This window comes from Platalea leucorodia (genome assembly GCF_965183815.1).
Source record: "Platalea leucorodia genome assembly, chromosome: 6".
NCBI classification, from domain to species: domain Eukaryota; kingdom Metazoa; phylum Chordata; class Aves; order Pelecaniformes; family Threskiornithidae; genus Platalea; species Platalea leucorodia.
The window spans coordinates 57,914,822-57,928,706 of NC_138828.1; the positions used below are offsets into that span (position 1 = coordinate 57,914,822).

General features: G+C 42.4%; 1 protein-coding gene across 1 annotated transcript in view; it reads right to left on the bottom strand.

The window, feature by feature from the left end:
- Nucleotides 1-2,248: 2,248 nt before the first annotated feature.
- The window catches only part of ATP10D (ATPase phospholipid transporting 10D (putative)), a 48,148-nt gene continuing 36,511 nt past the window's right edge, over nucleotides 2,249-13,885 (bottom strand). Inside the window, exons 16-23 of the mRNA XM_082315507.1 lie at nucleotides 12,388-12,697; nucleotides 11,650-11,726; nucleotides 10,994-11,119; nucleotides 10,313-10,513; nucleotides 7,507-7,587; nucleotides 7,157-7,261; nucleotides 5,661-5,848; nucleotides 2,249-2,957 (exon numbers count right to left, since the gene is read on the bottom strand). Coding sequence (XP_082171633.1) covers nucleotides 2,435-2,957; nucleotides 5,661-5,848; nucleotides 7,157-7,261; nucleotides 7,507-7,587; nucleotides 10,313-10,513; nucleotides 10,994-11,119; nucleotides 11,650-11,726; nucleotides 12,388-12,697 — 1,611 coding nt within the window. The 3' untranslated portion in view covers nucleotides 2,249-2,434. The remainder of the gene's footprint in view (nucleotides 2,958-5,660; nucleotides 5,849-7,156; nucleotides 7,262-7,506; nucleotides 7,588-10,312; nucleotides 10,514-10,993; nucleotides 11,120-11,649; nucleotides 11,727-12,387; nucleotides 12,698-13,885) is intronic.

Consider the following 13,885-nt stretch of genomic DNA (forward strand, 5'->3'; position numbering starts at 1 on the left):
TACCTGCCAAATGCGCTGGCAGGTTCCGCTCCTGCAGCAGAGGCAACACGAGGGCAGGCCACAGGCCAGGGCTGTCCCCCGCCTCCTTCTACAGTGAGTGACAGGGAGAGAGCCGAGCCCTGCACTGTCTCAGGTCACGGCAAGTCCCAGGGCTCCTCCAGGCGAGCTCAACGTACCTCAGTCGCAGGGTCACAGGCTGGCAGAACCACAGGACAGAATAACCTGTTCTCTGGGGCCACGAGTGCAGAGAGGCCATAGACTCAAGGTGCAGAAGAAACATTCAGGTGAGACAACAGAAACAAACCCCACATTTGACTTTGAGGGCAGGAAGGCACTGGCCTGGCCCGCTTCTCTGGAGCTCTTCACAACAGAAGAACGTCTGCTAGGAATGACAAGGGTAGAGCCGAGCCTGCCCTGGGGCTGCGGAGCCGGGCGCCTGACCTCACCGAGTCCCAGCAAGTCTGTTCCTGCATGACCCTGCCCTTGTACCCGCTCATCTCCCCGCACAACCCGCCAGCCATTTTGCATCTGCCTGGACACCTCGCAGTTCCTGTGGCTTGTAGAGAAAGCTGCGGTGTTTCACTCGGGACACCTGGCGTCCACTCCTGGCAAGGGGCCCCCGGCAGCAAGGAGGATGCTACAGACAAACATCTGAAAACCATAACTGCAAACCAACACGCTCGACATGATCTCTTAGAATTTGAATGTCTGCCATCACTTCAAAGGTCCCCGCTAACCTTATGTTAGAACTTAGCAAAAATATTTTGTCATATGTTGAACCAAATTAAAAAAAAATATTTGCAGAAATGGCTGTCATCACTGGCTCCTTCCACTGTTTTTCTTCTACAGGCTAAACAAAAAGAATATTTTTCTCCTCACAAACACTAGGGATGGAGTCAGCCCTAATTACATTCTACCTTTCGAAAACAGAACTGTTTTAAACTTTTGGCAACATGTGGTGACCTGCATTTGAATGAACTTAGCATGCCCTCCATATCTGTCTTGCATAGCAGCAGCTGTCTCGGACCTCACAGCATTTGTTTAAATTCTTTCAGAGATCTTAAAAGATGTGGAACATGTAATGTTGATCACTGACATGGAAAGCTCATGGTTCAGTTAAAAAGTAGAGCCCTTGCTCCAAACACGGTGCCTAAAAATAAACACACAAATCTTGGCAATTTGAAATCAGAAAGTTTTAGAAAGAAACAGAATCAAAAAATGGGCTCAATTCTAATAATTCATTAGCAGTTACAGTTTGAGGAAACTGTTCAACAGGTGTGAGTGGATACAAACTGTTTCCTAAGTTCCTCCATAAATTGGCCATGCAACTTTTTGGGGAGGGAAGTAAAAAGGAGGCAATATTTTAGTCTGGAATCCAGAAGCAGCCACACGCACCTCAGCCAGCTTTTGTGCAGCGTGCAGAGCAATGGGAAGCTGGCAGAGGCAGGACACCTCCAAGACAGATGATCAACAGAGCTCAAATTTGGGACGCGCAATGGGCTACACCTTCTTTTGAGTCGCCTTTAGAGATACTTAAGCTGTTTATTATAAAAGTCTGGAGGAATGTAAAAACACCTGAGAGTGAAGAAGAGTAATGTCATCAGCTAGAGGCTGCTATGAATAAGAGAAGACCTGGAGACAGACTGGAGCGACCTGCTGGCACTGGCGGCCAATTTTGCAGTGCAGGCATGAGGTAGTTTAGAGGAGAGTCAGGCAGCCAACATCTGCGTGGGGTGCGGAGGAAAAGAAGTCCAGTCAGTGGCGAATGACACGGAACGGCAGGTGGAGACAAAAAGGAAGGATGTAGCACGAGGATGAACTATCATGGAGAACAAAAGGCTGCGCTAGGATTTGCTCTTTTTGTGGAAGAGGGAGGTGAGGGAGACACGTGCCACATATGTCTCACCTGGGCCACTCTTCTGATGGTTAAAATAGTGTTTGGCCAGCACTAAGATGGCCCGTGCAGTAGCCTGGTGAACGAACTGGACCACAACGGTTAAAACAATTACTGTATACACATACTGGAGGAGTCTTGCAACAAGCCAACCAGTAACACTACATCCCCGCCCTTCTGCTTCATACTTCAGCAAGTGGTGAATCCCAGGGAACACTAGGATTTTAGGATAGCAGTGCAAGGGAGCAGGCTGGCTTACCCGAACTGGATCCTGCAAATCCATCTTCATGCAATGTCCTGTCCATAACGAGGTATTACGCAACGTTGCATACAAGAAATAAGCAGTATGCAAAGTCTACTGTGTGAAAAAAATATAAAAAACAACCCAGCCATTTACATCTTGAACATCTTAATAAAATTATTGAAAAGCTTTATAAACAAAAAAGCTTTTAAGGAAATATGCGCATCATCTACCTTGGCTGAAGAAAACAACCTCAATGTAGCAAAAATCAGCAGTTATTACTCTTGGGTTTTAAACAGTTAGCATTCCAACTTTGTAAAATACATTAAAGCATCTTCTTCACACAAAACAGAATTCAAACCTGCTTTGTGTGCTAGAGAAACAGCACTGCCGCCCTCTTCAGAAGCACACACAGAGACTTTGGCACATGAGTTATTACTGCCAAACGTGTCTGAATTAGTCTCCTTTGATGAATTCAGAAATACGGTCTTCTCAGAGTTCAAGCCATTTGTATTCCCAGACTCCTCCTGAATGTCTGGTAAGGAGGAGGTGTCCTCCACTAACCCATCTCTTGAACAGGCCTGAAAAGGTGTTTCAGATGTTGGCAAAACACTGGCAGTGCTTTCTTCCTCTGATACGGCACCTGCGGCTGAGCTGGAAGACCCAGAAGTAGCCTGGAACTCAACTCTACAGCTTACAACGCAGTCATCTTTCCATCTTTTAATTGCTTCCCTCTGCTCCTCGGCAGTCAGCCTGTCAAGTTGCTTGGCTCTCAAGACTGGAGACGGAAACAATGTTCCTTGGAGAACTCTCAGCAAATATCTACAAAATAAACACAGTTTCAAATAAGCTGTTTAGAAGCAGACTCAAAACTGTTTCCAGCAACGCTAAAGGAAACCAAACACCATTCAAGTAACCCTGAGGCTGCAGCAGCCTCTGAAACAGCTTTTGCAGGTTCCGTTTTGTGAACATGAACTATAAGGCCAGCAACTGCATCAGAACAAGTTTTAAAACTGGCATTTTCAAAGACTCACCTCTGGTGAGTGCGGCAAAACCCTGGCTGACGTGCTTAAGACACAGACGCAACTTCTTCACCGGGGACTTGGGTACTTGGTGGCTACTGCAGGCACCTACAGCCACGGCTCTGCCGGCAGCACTGATCTCAGGTGCTTCCACTCTTCTGTCCTGAACACGGTTCTCCTACAGACTAGTCACTGCAGCAATGTGCACTTGCAACTTCAGTGAAGGGCCAGGGTCCCAACTGCACTGTAAGTGGAGCTTTCTGCGTACAGTGTCAGGCCCCAGAAAAAAGGTATCAAAATCAGTGCGCAGTTTAGAGTTTCCCTGGCGCTTTAGTGCCGACAGAAGGAGTTAAGAGCTACTGTGGAAAAAATCAGGCCTAGAAAAATTCATGCTTCCAACTGAGAAGCTGTTTATCCCTGCACTGATAATATAGCACTAATATAGCCCTGGAAAGCTGGGAGGAGTAGGCAGAGCATCACTCTAAAATTTTTAACTTTTGCAGGAGCCAGAGAATTCACCAGAAGCAAGAATGAACATGAAAGCAAAGGCCAAAGAAACAAAGCATCACATGCAGTAAGAGGAATGCGGAGTGCAAGTGATGTTCCACAATTAAATTCTAGGAACATTTCATATCAGAACTGACTTAACTGGCAGCTTAGGTTGGGCAAAGGTTTTAATCATAGATTTTTACAGTGGATTTTCAGTCAACAGGGCATCCAACGCCTGTCCCTCTGTAGGAGAACTGCACTTAAAAACTCTAGTGAAAGCCCCAATCTCAATCCCACAGGCTGGAAGGTGTAGAGCACCCTTTAGCTTCGCAGTCCCCGCTGAGTGGTGGCTTTTCAGCACCTTACAAAGGATTACATCAGAAATAACCAAGGGAAAAAAAGTATACGTGACAGCAGCAGTTCCATAATAGGCACTTCTAGTTCAAATCACTGAAGTAGAAAAGCTTGAATTAGCCACAACAGCTACAAATCTTCTGAGGTATGGGCCCAGGGAGAGTGCAAATGACTCCCAAGAATTTCACTGGTAAGTCTAAATATTCTGCATTTAATTCACCATGAAAAACACTGTCTTCTTCAAAACCAAACACCTGTACGTTGGAAGCAGTCACCAAGCTGAAAGCTTTCTCCTACTTAGGCTCTCTACAGCCCTACCAAAAGGTCCTAGAGCAGCGTTTATCTGTTTATTTGTTGTGTAAGGAGATTTACTGCGTGTGAAAGAAAAGGCTCTACCGTCAGCACCTGAAGCCAAGCTGAGATCAGGGATGGGGAGGGAAGGGCATACATGTTTCTTGCACCTCACGGTTTGTCCTTCTGCTGAACTGAAGTGTGAACCAAAGCTATCAGTCACGACCTCTGGTGAGTGCGGCAAAACCCTGGCTGACGTGCTTAAGACACAGATGCAACTTCTTCACCGGGGACTCGGGTACTTGGTGGCTACTGCAGGCACCTACAGCCACGGCTCTGCCGGCAGCACTGACAACTCACGCAGCCTCTACTGCTGCACTTGACCCAGAAAGTGTGCTCAGACTGTGCCTAACGATATAAAATGGTGTCAGGGGAGGAGGAAACGGCAGTTATTCTCCCCAACACTTGTCTCGGTATCTGTCTGTCCCACTCTTTCTGAAATGATACGAGAGGGAAAGAGAGAGACATAACACAGAAGAATGAATAAATTAGCACTGGAGGCACTTCGCTAATAAGCTGCAGACTTGAGTTCACGTTCAGCCAGTGAAAGGAAGATGGCTGTGGCTACTGAATGGAGCTAGACTGAGAGTTTGATGACGTCTCTTTCACTGGTTTTCACACCCTTTGTTTTTCTCTGTTGGCTCGCTCAGGCGTTTCCCTGCTCAGCGTGCTGGTGTCTGGGACCTCCACCCAACGCTCCTGCCTTTCCAGCGTGAATGAGTTATCGAACTTGGAGTTACAGCTTCTTCAGTGAGGCACAACACTTAAACATTAGGCACAATAAAAACACGACTCAGGACCCCTTGTGAATCTAGTCAGCGTGTTTCCACCCCACAAAGAAGCCAGTATGTGCATTCTTCATTCTAAATATTCTTATATATATTCATGACATAAATTTCAAACAGAAAATGGCTTCACAAGTAAACACAGACAAAGCACAGTATTTCTATGTATAGTACATGTTCAACTTTGATCACTAATTTAACTGATTTGTATATAAATTAGAAACTTTGTGGTTACAGAGATTACTAGTTTTTCCCCTCCAAAGATAATATTTAATATAGTATAAATAATTCAATATAATATATATCACAAAAGAAATTTTTTATTTACTGAAATCTACTTTGAGAACACGTCACTAAAGAGCTGTCCTCACATAGCTTGGTCTGGTAGAGTTATGAAATTTTCTTTACATTGCATGTGGGAGGGGGAGAAAGACCTCTAGCCAGAGAGATTTATAGCATCACTGATTCAAAGAAAACTAATTTTGTTAACAACAGCAATCTGCAATTATAAAACAGAAACGCACCTGGGTAGCAGAGCAACACAAGTAGTCAGGAGGCAAACCAAGTAAAATACTGGGTCTGTCATGTGCTTTTCCATGATCCAATATGGATTTGATGGTGGGTTGTGGGTTTTGCAGGTTGCCCCAAAAGCCAGAGCGAAGACAAAGTAAAACAGGATGCTGCCAGCTATAACTGCTGTATGTATCCAAGTCTGCAATCCAGAAAAGGAAAGAAAGCAGATCTAAGCTGTAAACGGAAAGACCTGTAACACCTGTATGTGTGTACACACGCATGCATGAACGTGCACACACTCCTCCTCCAAGGACAGCTGCTTAATGTAACAGAGGATAGATCTGTTCAGATAACATTCCTAATTTTATACAAAACATTCCAGGAAGAATGAAGCCGCCTTCCTACAGTTCATTGGTAACCCAGTCATTTAATTTTTTTTATTCTACTAAACGCATAGGTTTTGAGTCCTTTGTGAAGAACATTTTTTGTGCCATTTGCCTTAGATGACCACCTCATCCACTGGCAGCAAAGCCTTCTCAAGCAAATGGAGGCGAGATCTTCACATGACACCCCCCCTTATATATCTTGCTTGAGACATTGATTAACTGTTCTACATTGGAGTTTTCTGTAATTTTATACCTAAACGGATATAATAGTTACTATGGAAACAACACTGTCATTGGTCTGACAGCTTGCTGACATTCAAAAATGCCAAATAAAACCCATTTAAGTAACGTTTTCGTATTCAGAGCGTGGATACACTCATGCTGCCCATATATTCCCAATAAAGACATTTTATCACTGCTGCCATGCTCCCAAAAGAACAATGAAAAGACTGATCACAACCTGAAATTTCATCCATTATGAAACAATCCTAAAAAATATTTTTCAAAAAAAAGACAGAGAAAAATTAAGCCCCGTTAATCTGTGTCCTTCTACTGTAAATATTATTGTATTTTCTTTAAAATTGTGCAAAATAGCCAAGTATTACCCTTGTAAGGGCTGTAAATTTATCCAAGCTAATGCAGATGCTTTAGCTTGCACAGACTTAATTAAAAACTGGAATAGCATTTCTGTAGCATATCGGTTCTCTAGTTCTGCCACCAAAATATACCTCTGAATTGTTCATCCTGGCCACAGAGCAGATCATCAGTTCACATTGTTGTCTTTGAGATGCAAGCTTTGGGAACTAATGAAGGCTCAGCAGATCACTGGTTGGTTTCACCATTTGCAAAACTAAACTGACACCCCCAAAACCACCGTACCCTAAGGAGGCAGGATCCTTTCACTATTTACAAATAATTCTGAGGCCACGTTTTGCTAATTTTAGTCATACGAGTAATTCTATTGGCTCCAATAGGAGAGCTCTCATGGTCACATAAACAAAATATTTAGGTTTTGTCCCTTTTTCTGTTTTGTATACAAAGCTCTTTCTTCCATTTAATTTTAATGAAAGCTGTATGCACATACTGTTAGGAATATACTCTTTTGGAAACAAAGTACTCACCACAGACTTGCACTCAATGAGAAGGTGAAACAATATTATGAAGAGCGCTGCTGTGTTTATGGGGTTTCCAAAAGAAAAAATGTCTATGTCTGAGCCATAGTAAGTCTGTAAAGGAAGACAGCGGTCAGCGTAATACATTCTTTACGTATAGTCCTAATACACAACGTGGCATGAATGGTTTCAATACCATACATATTTGCATTCACACAGTTCAGCTCAGTTCCAATAACGATCTGTTAGTACACATTTATATGTGAGGAAGTAAAGTCAAATGCTTCACTTTATTCTCTAATTTGCCTGGGGTTTTAGTATGTCAAAATGTATACATGGATTTCACATGCTGCACTTACAAAATAAGGCACAAAAAAGCAAACGAGACTTTGGTAAAACGCATCCAGCAAGGTTATCCAGAAAGTTGAAGGCAAGTAAGCCTGTAAGAAAAAAAAGATAATGGCATTGAAACAAATTGAACAAATTGCTGCATCCTTAATTAGCATTAATTTGGATTTGCGGAAAGATTATCTGCAGAGGTAACTCCAGTTAGTTTCCCAATGAAGCGGCATCTTTTGTGTTATGATAATAAGAATCAAGAGCTCACTCCACACAGGTAGCTAACTGTTAGCAGGCAGAGCCGGGAGCTCTGATCTTACAGCTGTTTCTGCCAGAACAGACCTACCAGAGCCTCACCTAACTGAGTACTGAGGAAGGGAGAGGGCTAGGGGACAGTGAATTGCCCTAGCAGCTTACCATCACTGAATGCCAAGTCCCACTTTCTTCTGTTTCCACCCCCTTTCTTTTTGGTACATATGCTTCTGCCTCTTAAATTGTGCTCGTCGACTCCTAACTTAACTCACTAGAACGCGAGAAATCAATTCACTTTTCTGCTGGAATAACACATTGCTGTTTTAGTGAGTTAAATCAGCTCCTGGAAAGATATGGGACAACCGAGCTGGCACAAGGAAGGTAGTTTAACTATGTGGGTGAAAACAGGGAATGGGAAGAAAAGAAGGGAGGAGAAGGAATGAGCCTTCCTCACCCAGTGGCAGTAAACTGGTACGACAGCGCAATGGCTTATGAAACCATAGCTGCATGTCCCCTGGCTGAGATACATCCCGTTCCTTCAGGCACTAAACTGAGACACGTAGGTGAGCAGTTCAGTCACCCAGGGCTTCCTCTACAATTAGCGGAGAGAGATGGGTTTCTCCAAAAAGCCATTCAGCCCTTTCAAGAGCTGAACTGCTCTCTGGAGGTGGTGTGGGAAACTTCTCTTCTTATTTGCCTGTCAGGGAAGTGCTTTAAACTACTGAAGATGAATCCAAGTTACTGGCCATTTTTATAGCTTGTACAGAGCTGTGCACCTGTGATGTCACAGTGCAATATTGTGATACTACATCTTTGAAAGCATTTCTCTTTCTTCTATGCTGCACTTATTTCAAAGCAATTCTTTCACTGTGCTTCCATGCAAGAAAGGAAATGATATACTACTTAACAACTCCAACCGCACAGCAAGGCAATGCTGTGCTGCACAAAAGAGAAACACTCTGGTAAATGTTAAGGGGGGGGAAAAAAAAAGGTGAAAGAGAAAACCTGTTGTGTAATGCAGTAATTCTGATTATGTTGCCTTAAAACCTTCATCTCAGCTCGGATCACTGTACATATACTGAAGATCAAAACAAAGGGCCAGATCCTGAGGCCTTGTAAGATTTACTTAGTCAAAACTCTCTGTGATTGACAAAGCACAAACCTGCTCCAGCCAGTCTACAGAGGCTCGTGTCACTACCAAAAGAGTACTTATTTTGCAAAAATATTGTAAACGAAGCAACATAAAATATTGAAGGGTATCTAAAAAGAAATGTAAAAGTCCACAAACAAACAAAACAAATTGTCCCCTCACTGTATATCCTTCTTTCCCTTCTAAACCAGACCTATACTTCTGCCAGGTTATACAGATGAGACTGCACAACTAGTGCACATGTTGTAGCTTGTTTTTTTAAATAGTATTTGTTAGACTAGAGCAGAATAGAGTAGAACAGATAATTTCAGTTGGAAGGGACCTACAATGATCATCTAGTCCAACTGTCTGACCACTTCGGGGCTGACCGAAAGTTAAAAGCCTTTGTCCAAAAGTTCAAGGCACTGGCCAAATGCCTCTTAAACACTGACAGGCTTGGGGCATTGACCGCCTCTCTAGGAAGCCTGTTCCAGTGTTTGACCACCCTCTCGGTAAAGAAATGCTTCCTAATGTCAAGTCTGTTATTGAAAGGCTGTGATCAGAAAGAAAATGGTGAGTTTTAGGTGAATCATATGCTCAATGTTTCCTCTCTCTGGGGTACTAGTATCTATTCTGTCTCAGGCTCAGTATGTCACTGCCTTCAACTGTTATAATAAAAACATTACTTTAATTAAGTGTTAAATTTAAAAAAAAGATAAAGTTAAAATTATGCTAGAATTCATGCTAAGCAAAGCAGAAACCAGGAAAAAGCTTACTGATTTATATAATTTTGATTTAGAAACTAGCCCCCGCTCCCTGTGGTTTTCTGTGCTAAATGTTTGGACAGAATTTACTTATAGAGCAGATATGATGCATAGTGTGTTCAGGTGGGAGAAAAGTGCCACCAGCAAATTCCAGAACATACCAATAAGGGAAAAAGAATCCAGAACTTTCTTGAGGATTATTTGAAAGGAATCTGCTCTGGTTCTTATGCATTCCTCATTACTTTGGCAGTTGAGACCCTTATATGACAGTGAAAAAACAGCATCTAGTGCCCTTATCTTTAAAAGGAAGCCCAGATGCTCAAAAGGAACCCATTTTGAGGAAGCATGTTGACAGCTGAGGCAGTTAATGAAGCGAGCATGCTGCTAACGATGTTCACCTAGTCCATTGCTTCACCTGAAGTCCTTAATTTCTCTTATCATCCAAATGTGTGATAAGATTGGGTGAAATGTAGGCTCTGAAAAGAGCCTACAAAAAACTTTTGAAAAAAACACTTTTATTTCTGCACATACATTTGTGCACAGGCCTAGATGTTTTTCTAATAAAGAAAGTAGTTTAAAACTTCATGTTTGCCTGATGTAAACCATGAAGGAAAGAAAGACAGAAATGGCTCAAATGCTGACCATTTTGATTTGCTTCAGGCCCAGCATTCTTTAACCTACCACAGATTTCTGGCTCATCAGGTACAGCTGTGGGAGCTGCATGAGTATCTCCGCAGACACATCTTTGTCCAAGACACCATAAATGATGGGTGGCACCGATGTAAAAAGGAGATTGAACAGAATCAAGATCCAATAGTCAGTCATTGATGTGCCTGAAAACCCACAGAAGAACTGGTACCAGAACAGGAGGTTCACATAGGCCTGAAAAGTCAAAGATGACATGATAAAATGTTACCTGTAGACAAGTGTTTTAAAAGCCAGGAGGAAAATAGGCAGATCTTAGGTCTGGTTACAGTAATCTGTGGGAAAATTAAGTATACATGCTGTGAAGTTCATGCCAATCCCCCTCTTTGAAATTATATTTGAGTAGCACGCAGCTTTACATTTCAAAATTGGACACGACTTGTTTAAATAGTCATGTTGCCACCACATTAGTAATGCCTGTTACCCACTGCTTAACCAAATTAGACAACGGCTTTGAGTAGGAAATTCAATCCAAGGAATAAGAGTCTCTGGTCTCTGCAGACATAAATGGGAAACTGAATTGTTTGACATATGCTTTTTGTGTCTTTTTGAACCCATTCACAATAGAAACTAAAAAAGAATATTAAGCCCCACTAAACCCTTCAGCGCTCTCAAATACACAAACTGTGATTTCCCTGGGATGGGAGAGCTACGTACCAGATTCTTGTAGAAGAAGTAAAGCACCATGTTGGTAAGTCTGGTGTAGCACCAGTGACCGTGGACAAGCAGCAGCTTCCCGAGGTGTCTAAACTGAGAGATTGCAAAGTCACTTGCCATCACAGCCTGCAATGCACATGAAGGAAACGATATATTATATCCAAACTGTTAAAGATAAGCTTCAGATACTGCCAAGTGAGCAAATTGCCTACTGTTGGAAATTCTTATTTTATGATTTTTTTATACATGGTGCTTACGGTCTTACCCTCACTCATATCTGAGCCCCTCCATACAACATTTTACACTAACACACACAGCTCAGCCCAACACAACATAGGCAGGAACATGGCTGTCTTTATTATACCACACAACTGCACAGAAATCACCCATGATGAGGCTGCTTGTTTCCCGGCAGGACATGAGTAATAGGGAGTTCGGCGACGGGCAGCAAGCTCTGTTGCTTGGAGGCTGAACCCCTGCAGCATTCAGCTTCTGAGTGCTCCTGGAAGAGCGCTGAGGCCTGGCTGTGAGCTCAGGCTGCACACTCTTGCCCATGTACGGTAATGGACTGTGGAGCCACTGGGCCTCCAGGGTAAACTCTGAACCGATTTAAAATGGAATCTGATGTCATTTGCAGCTGTCTTTGTATACACTACCTGCATGCCTTCTTGGCCCAATATTCCCACACCAGTGTCAGCCACCTGGATCATACTGACATCATTGGCACCGTCACCTACAGAGAAAAGAAAAGAGGAAAAATCAAAACTAACCTCTCTTATTTGGAATGCAGCCCGGCGGCAGCTTTGCTCGTTATCACATTGCCATGGAGGTGGCAGGAAAAGACATATACACAAGAACACCAGAGAGTTCAGAGAAAAACATTTTTACGGCCAACAGTGCAGCCTATGGAAAACCCTACAGAAAGCAGGATTAGTGAGCGGAAGGCCTGACTGAACTGAGCTATAGTCTCCAAATGAATATTAGCTCTTCCTTTTCTCAAAATTTAGTTGGTATGCTGGAACAGAAAATATGGGTGTTTTAAGTCACAGCCAGTCATCTCTCCTCTCCCTCCCTATTTTGGGGGGCTGTAATGGAGAATGACGAGGAAAATCCCCTTACTTGCTCCTTTGGACGTGTTACATAACACCATGCACGGCTGCTGCTGTTCTTGCTTTAAATTACCATGAGTAAGTTTATGGACTAAATTTGCTAGTTCAGAAGACTAACATCGTCTTATGCCAGAGACAACTACAATTCAAAGGATTATCTTCCTTGTAAAGTACAAGACAAGTAAGAAGACAAATTCCTTTGCGACAGACATTAACAAAAACATAGGAGAGAAGAAACTGGCTTCTACTCCTTTTCAGAGAAAAGCAGATAACCACAGGACTCACCTACAGCTAATGTCATTGCCTTTAGCTTATTTCGCACCAGTCTGACCAGGACACTCTTCTGCAGTGGTGTGGCTTGGCAGCAGACTACAGCCCGACATTTTTCTGTGAGTTCCAAGAAAATATTCTGTAGGCTGTCATGAAGGACATGCTCTAAAGTCCTTCCATCAATAACCAGGCCTGCACCGAACCCTGGAGCTTGGGTGGAGAAACTTGCAGTGACATTCCCATGTTTCTGTCTGGGACTTTTTTTGGCAGAAGTATTTTTCTGAATGCCTTCTAAAATTTTGCTCATCATCAAGGCACAGGCATCCTAATTAAAGACAAGAGAAAGGCAACTTATTAAATACTGTTTCTGTGCTGGCTCCCTTTTCAATTTATAAAATACATATGGAGAAAAGGTCAAAATGCTGCCTTGTGTAGCATTTCACATGAATCCAGAAAGGCTCAGACATGAGGCTGAATAACCCTTTAAAATCAGAAAGGATGCAGTCTGTTGTTAATAAAAGGGCCTGTGATTTAACTTTGCTTAAGCAGATTGGCTTGGGTATTGTACTAGGAGAAGGGAAAAAACTGAAGCAAATCAGAAAATGTTCAGAGACTAGCAGAAAAAACAGCCATTAAGGATTCTGTAACATAAATACAGCTTTGATAGAAGACTTCTGCTTTCTACATTTCTTTTGTCTGGCATGCAAAGCCAAAAGTGCATTTCAAACCAGATTATAGGTGAGCTGCAATGAATTACTGAAGAACTGGCCTTGTGGAATTTTTTACCTTGTCAGAATCAATATAAGATGTCCAAAAGATTCTTGATATCAATATATGTAATGCGTGTGCTATAGCGTATTCTTAAATCTCCTCATTATTTTACTTTGAAATGCAACAGTATCAGATCCTGTCTATTCTTTGTTTCAAAGCCCAGTTAGAGGGAGGATGAGCACTTCTGCAAAAGGGGCTTAGCTCTCACTGTTAAGACACTTGCTCCCCAGTAGGAAAAAAGGAAGAAAAGTGTTAGTGAAAATCAAACCCCAAGCTTTCCTCAAACACAAATGGACTAAAAAGCCTTTATTTTTCACTTTATTTTCCCCACAGTTACCACTTGCCACACAATCTTTTATGGTAGATACAAATTGAATTTCTAAAGTAACATATAAGCAGAGAAAAAAAAAATGAAAGGTCTTAGAAAAATCCTCCAGTCCTTTAGAGAAGTCTCAGATTTCGTGTCTCTGGAGAAGAGACACTTCATACTTTGGCTTTACCAGTTACAGTTAGTAATTCATCTCTTAAGAAACCCCAAATTGACTAAAAATCAAGATTTGAAAAACAGCTGGTTATAAGCATCCACAAGAGGACACAATGATCAAGTAGGATTAAACTTGCCACCCAAAACAGCAGCATTTTTAACGACTCTATCACATGACTCAGTTACTGGGTGGTGGGCAGAAGGTGGCTTTTTCTCTGATAAAATTGTTGGCAGATAGTTTTCTTGAAGAGTGTACCA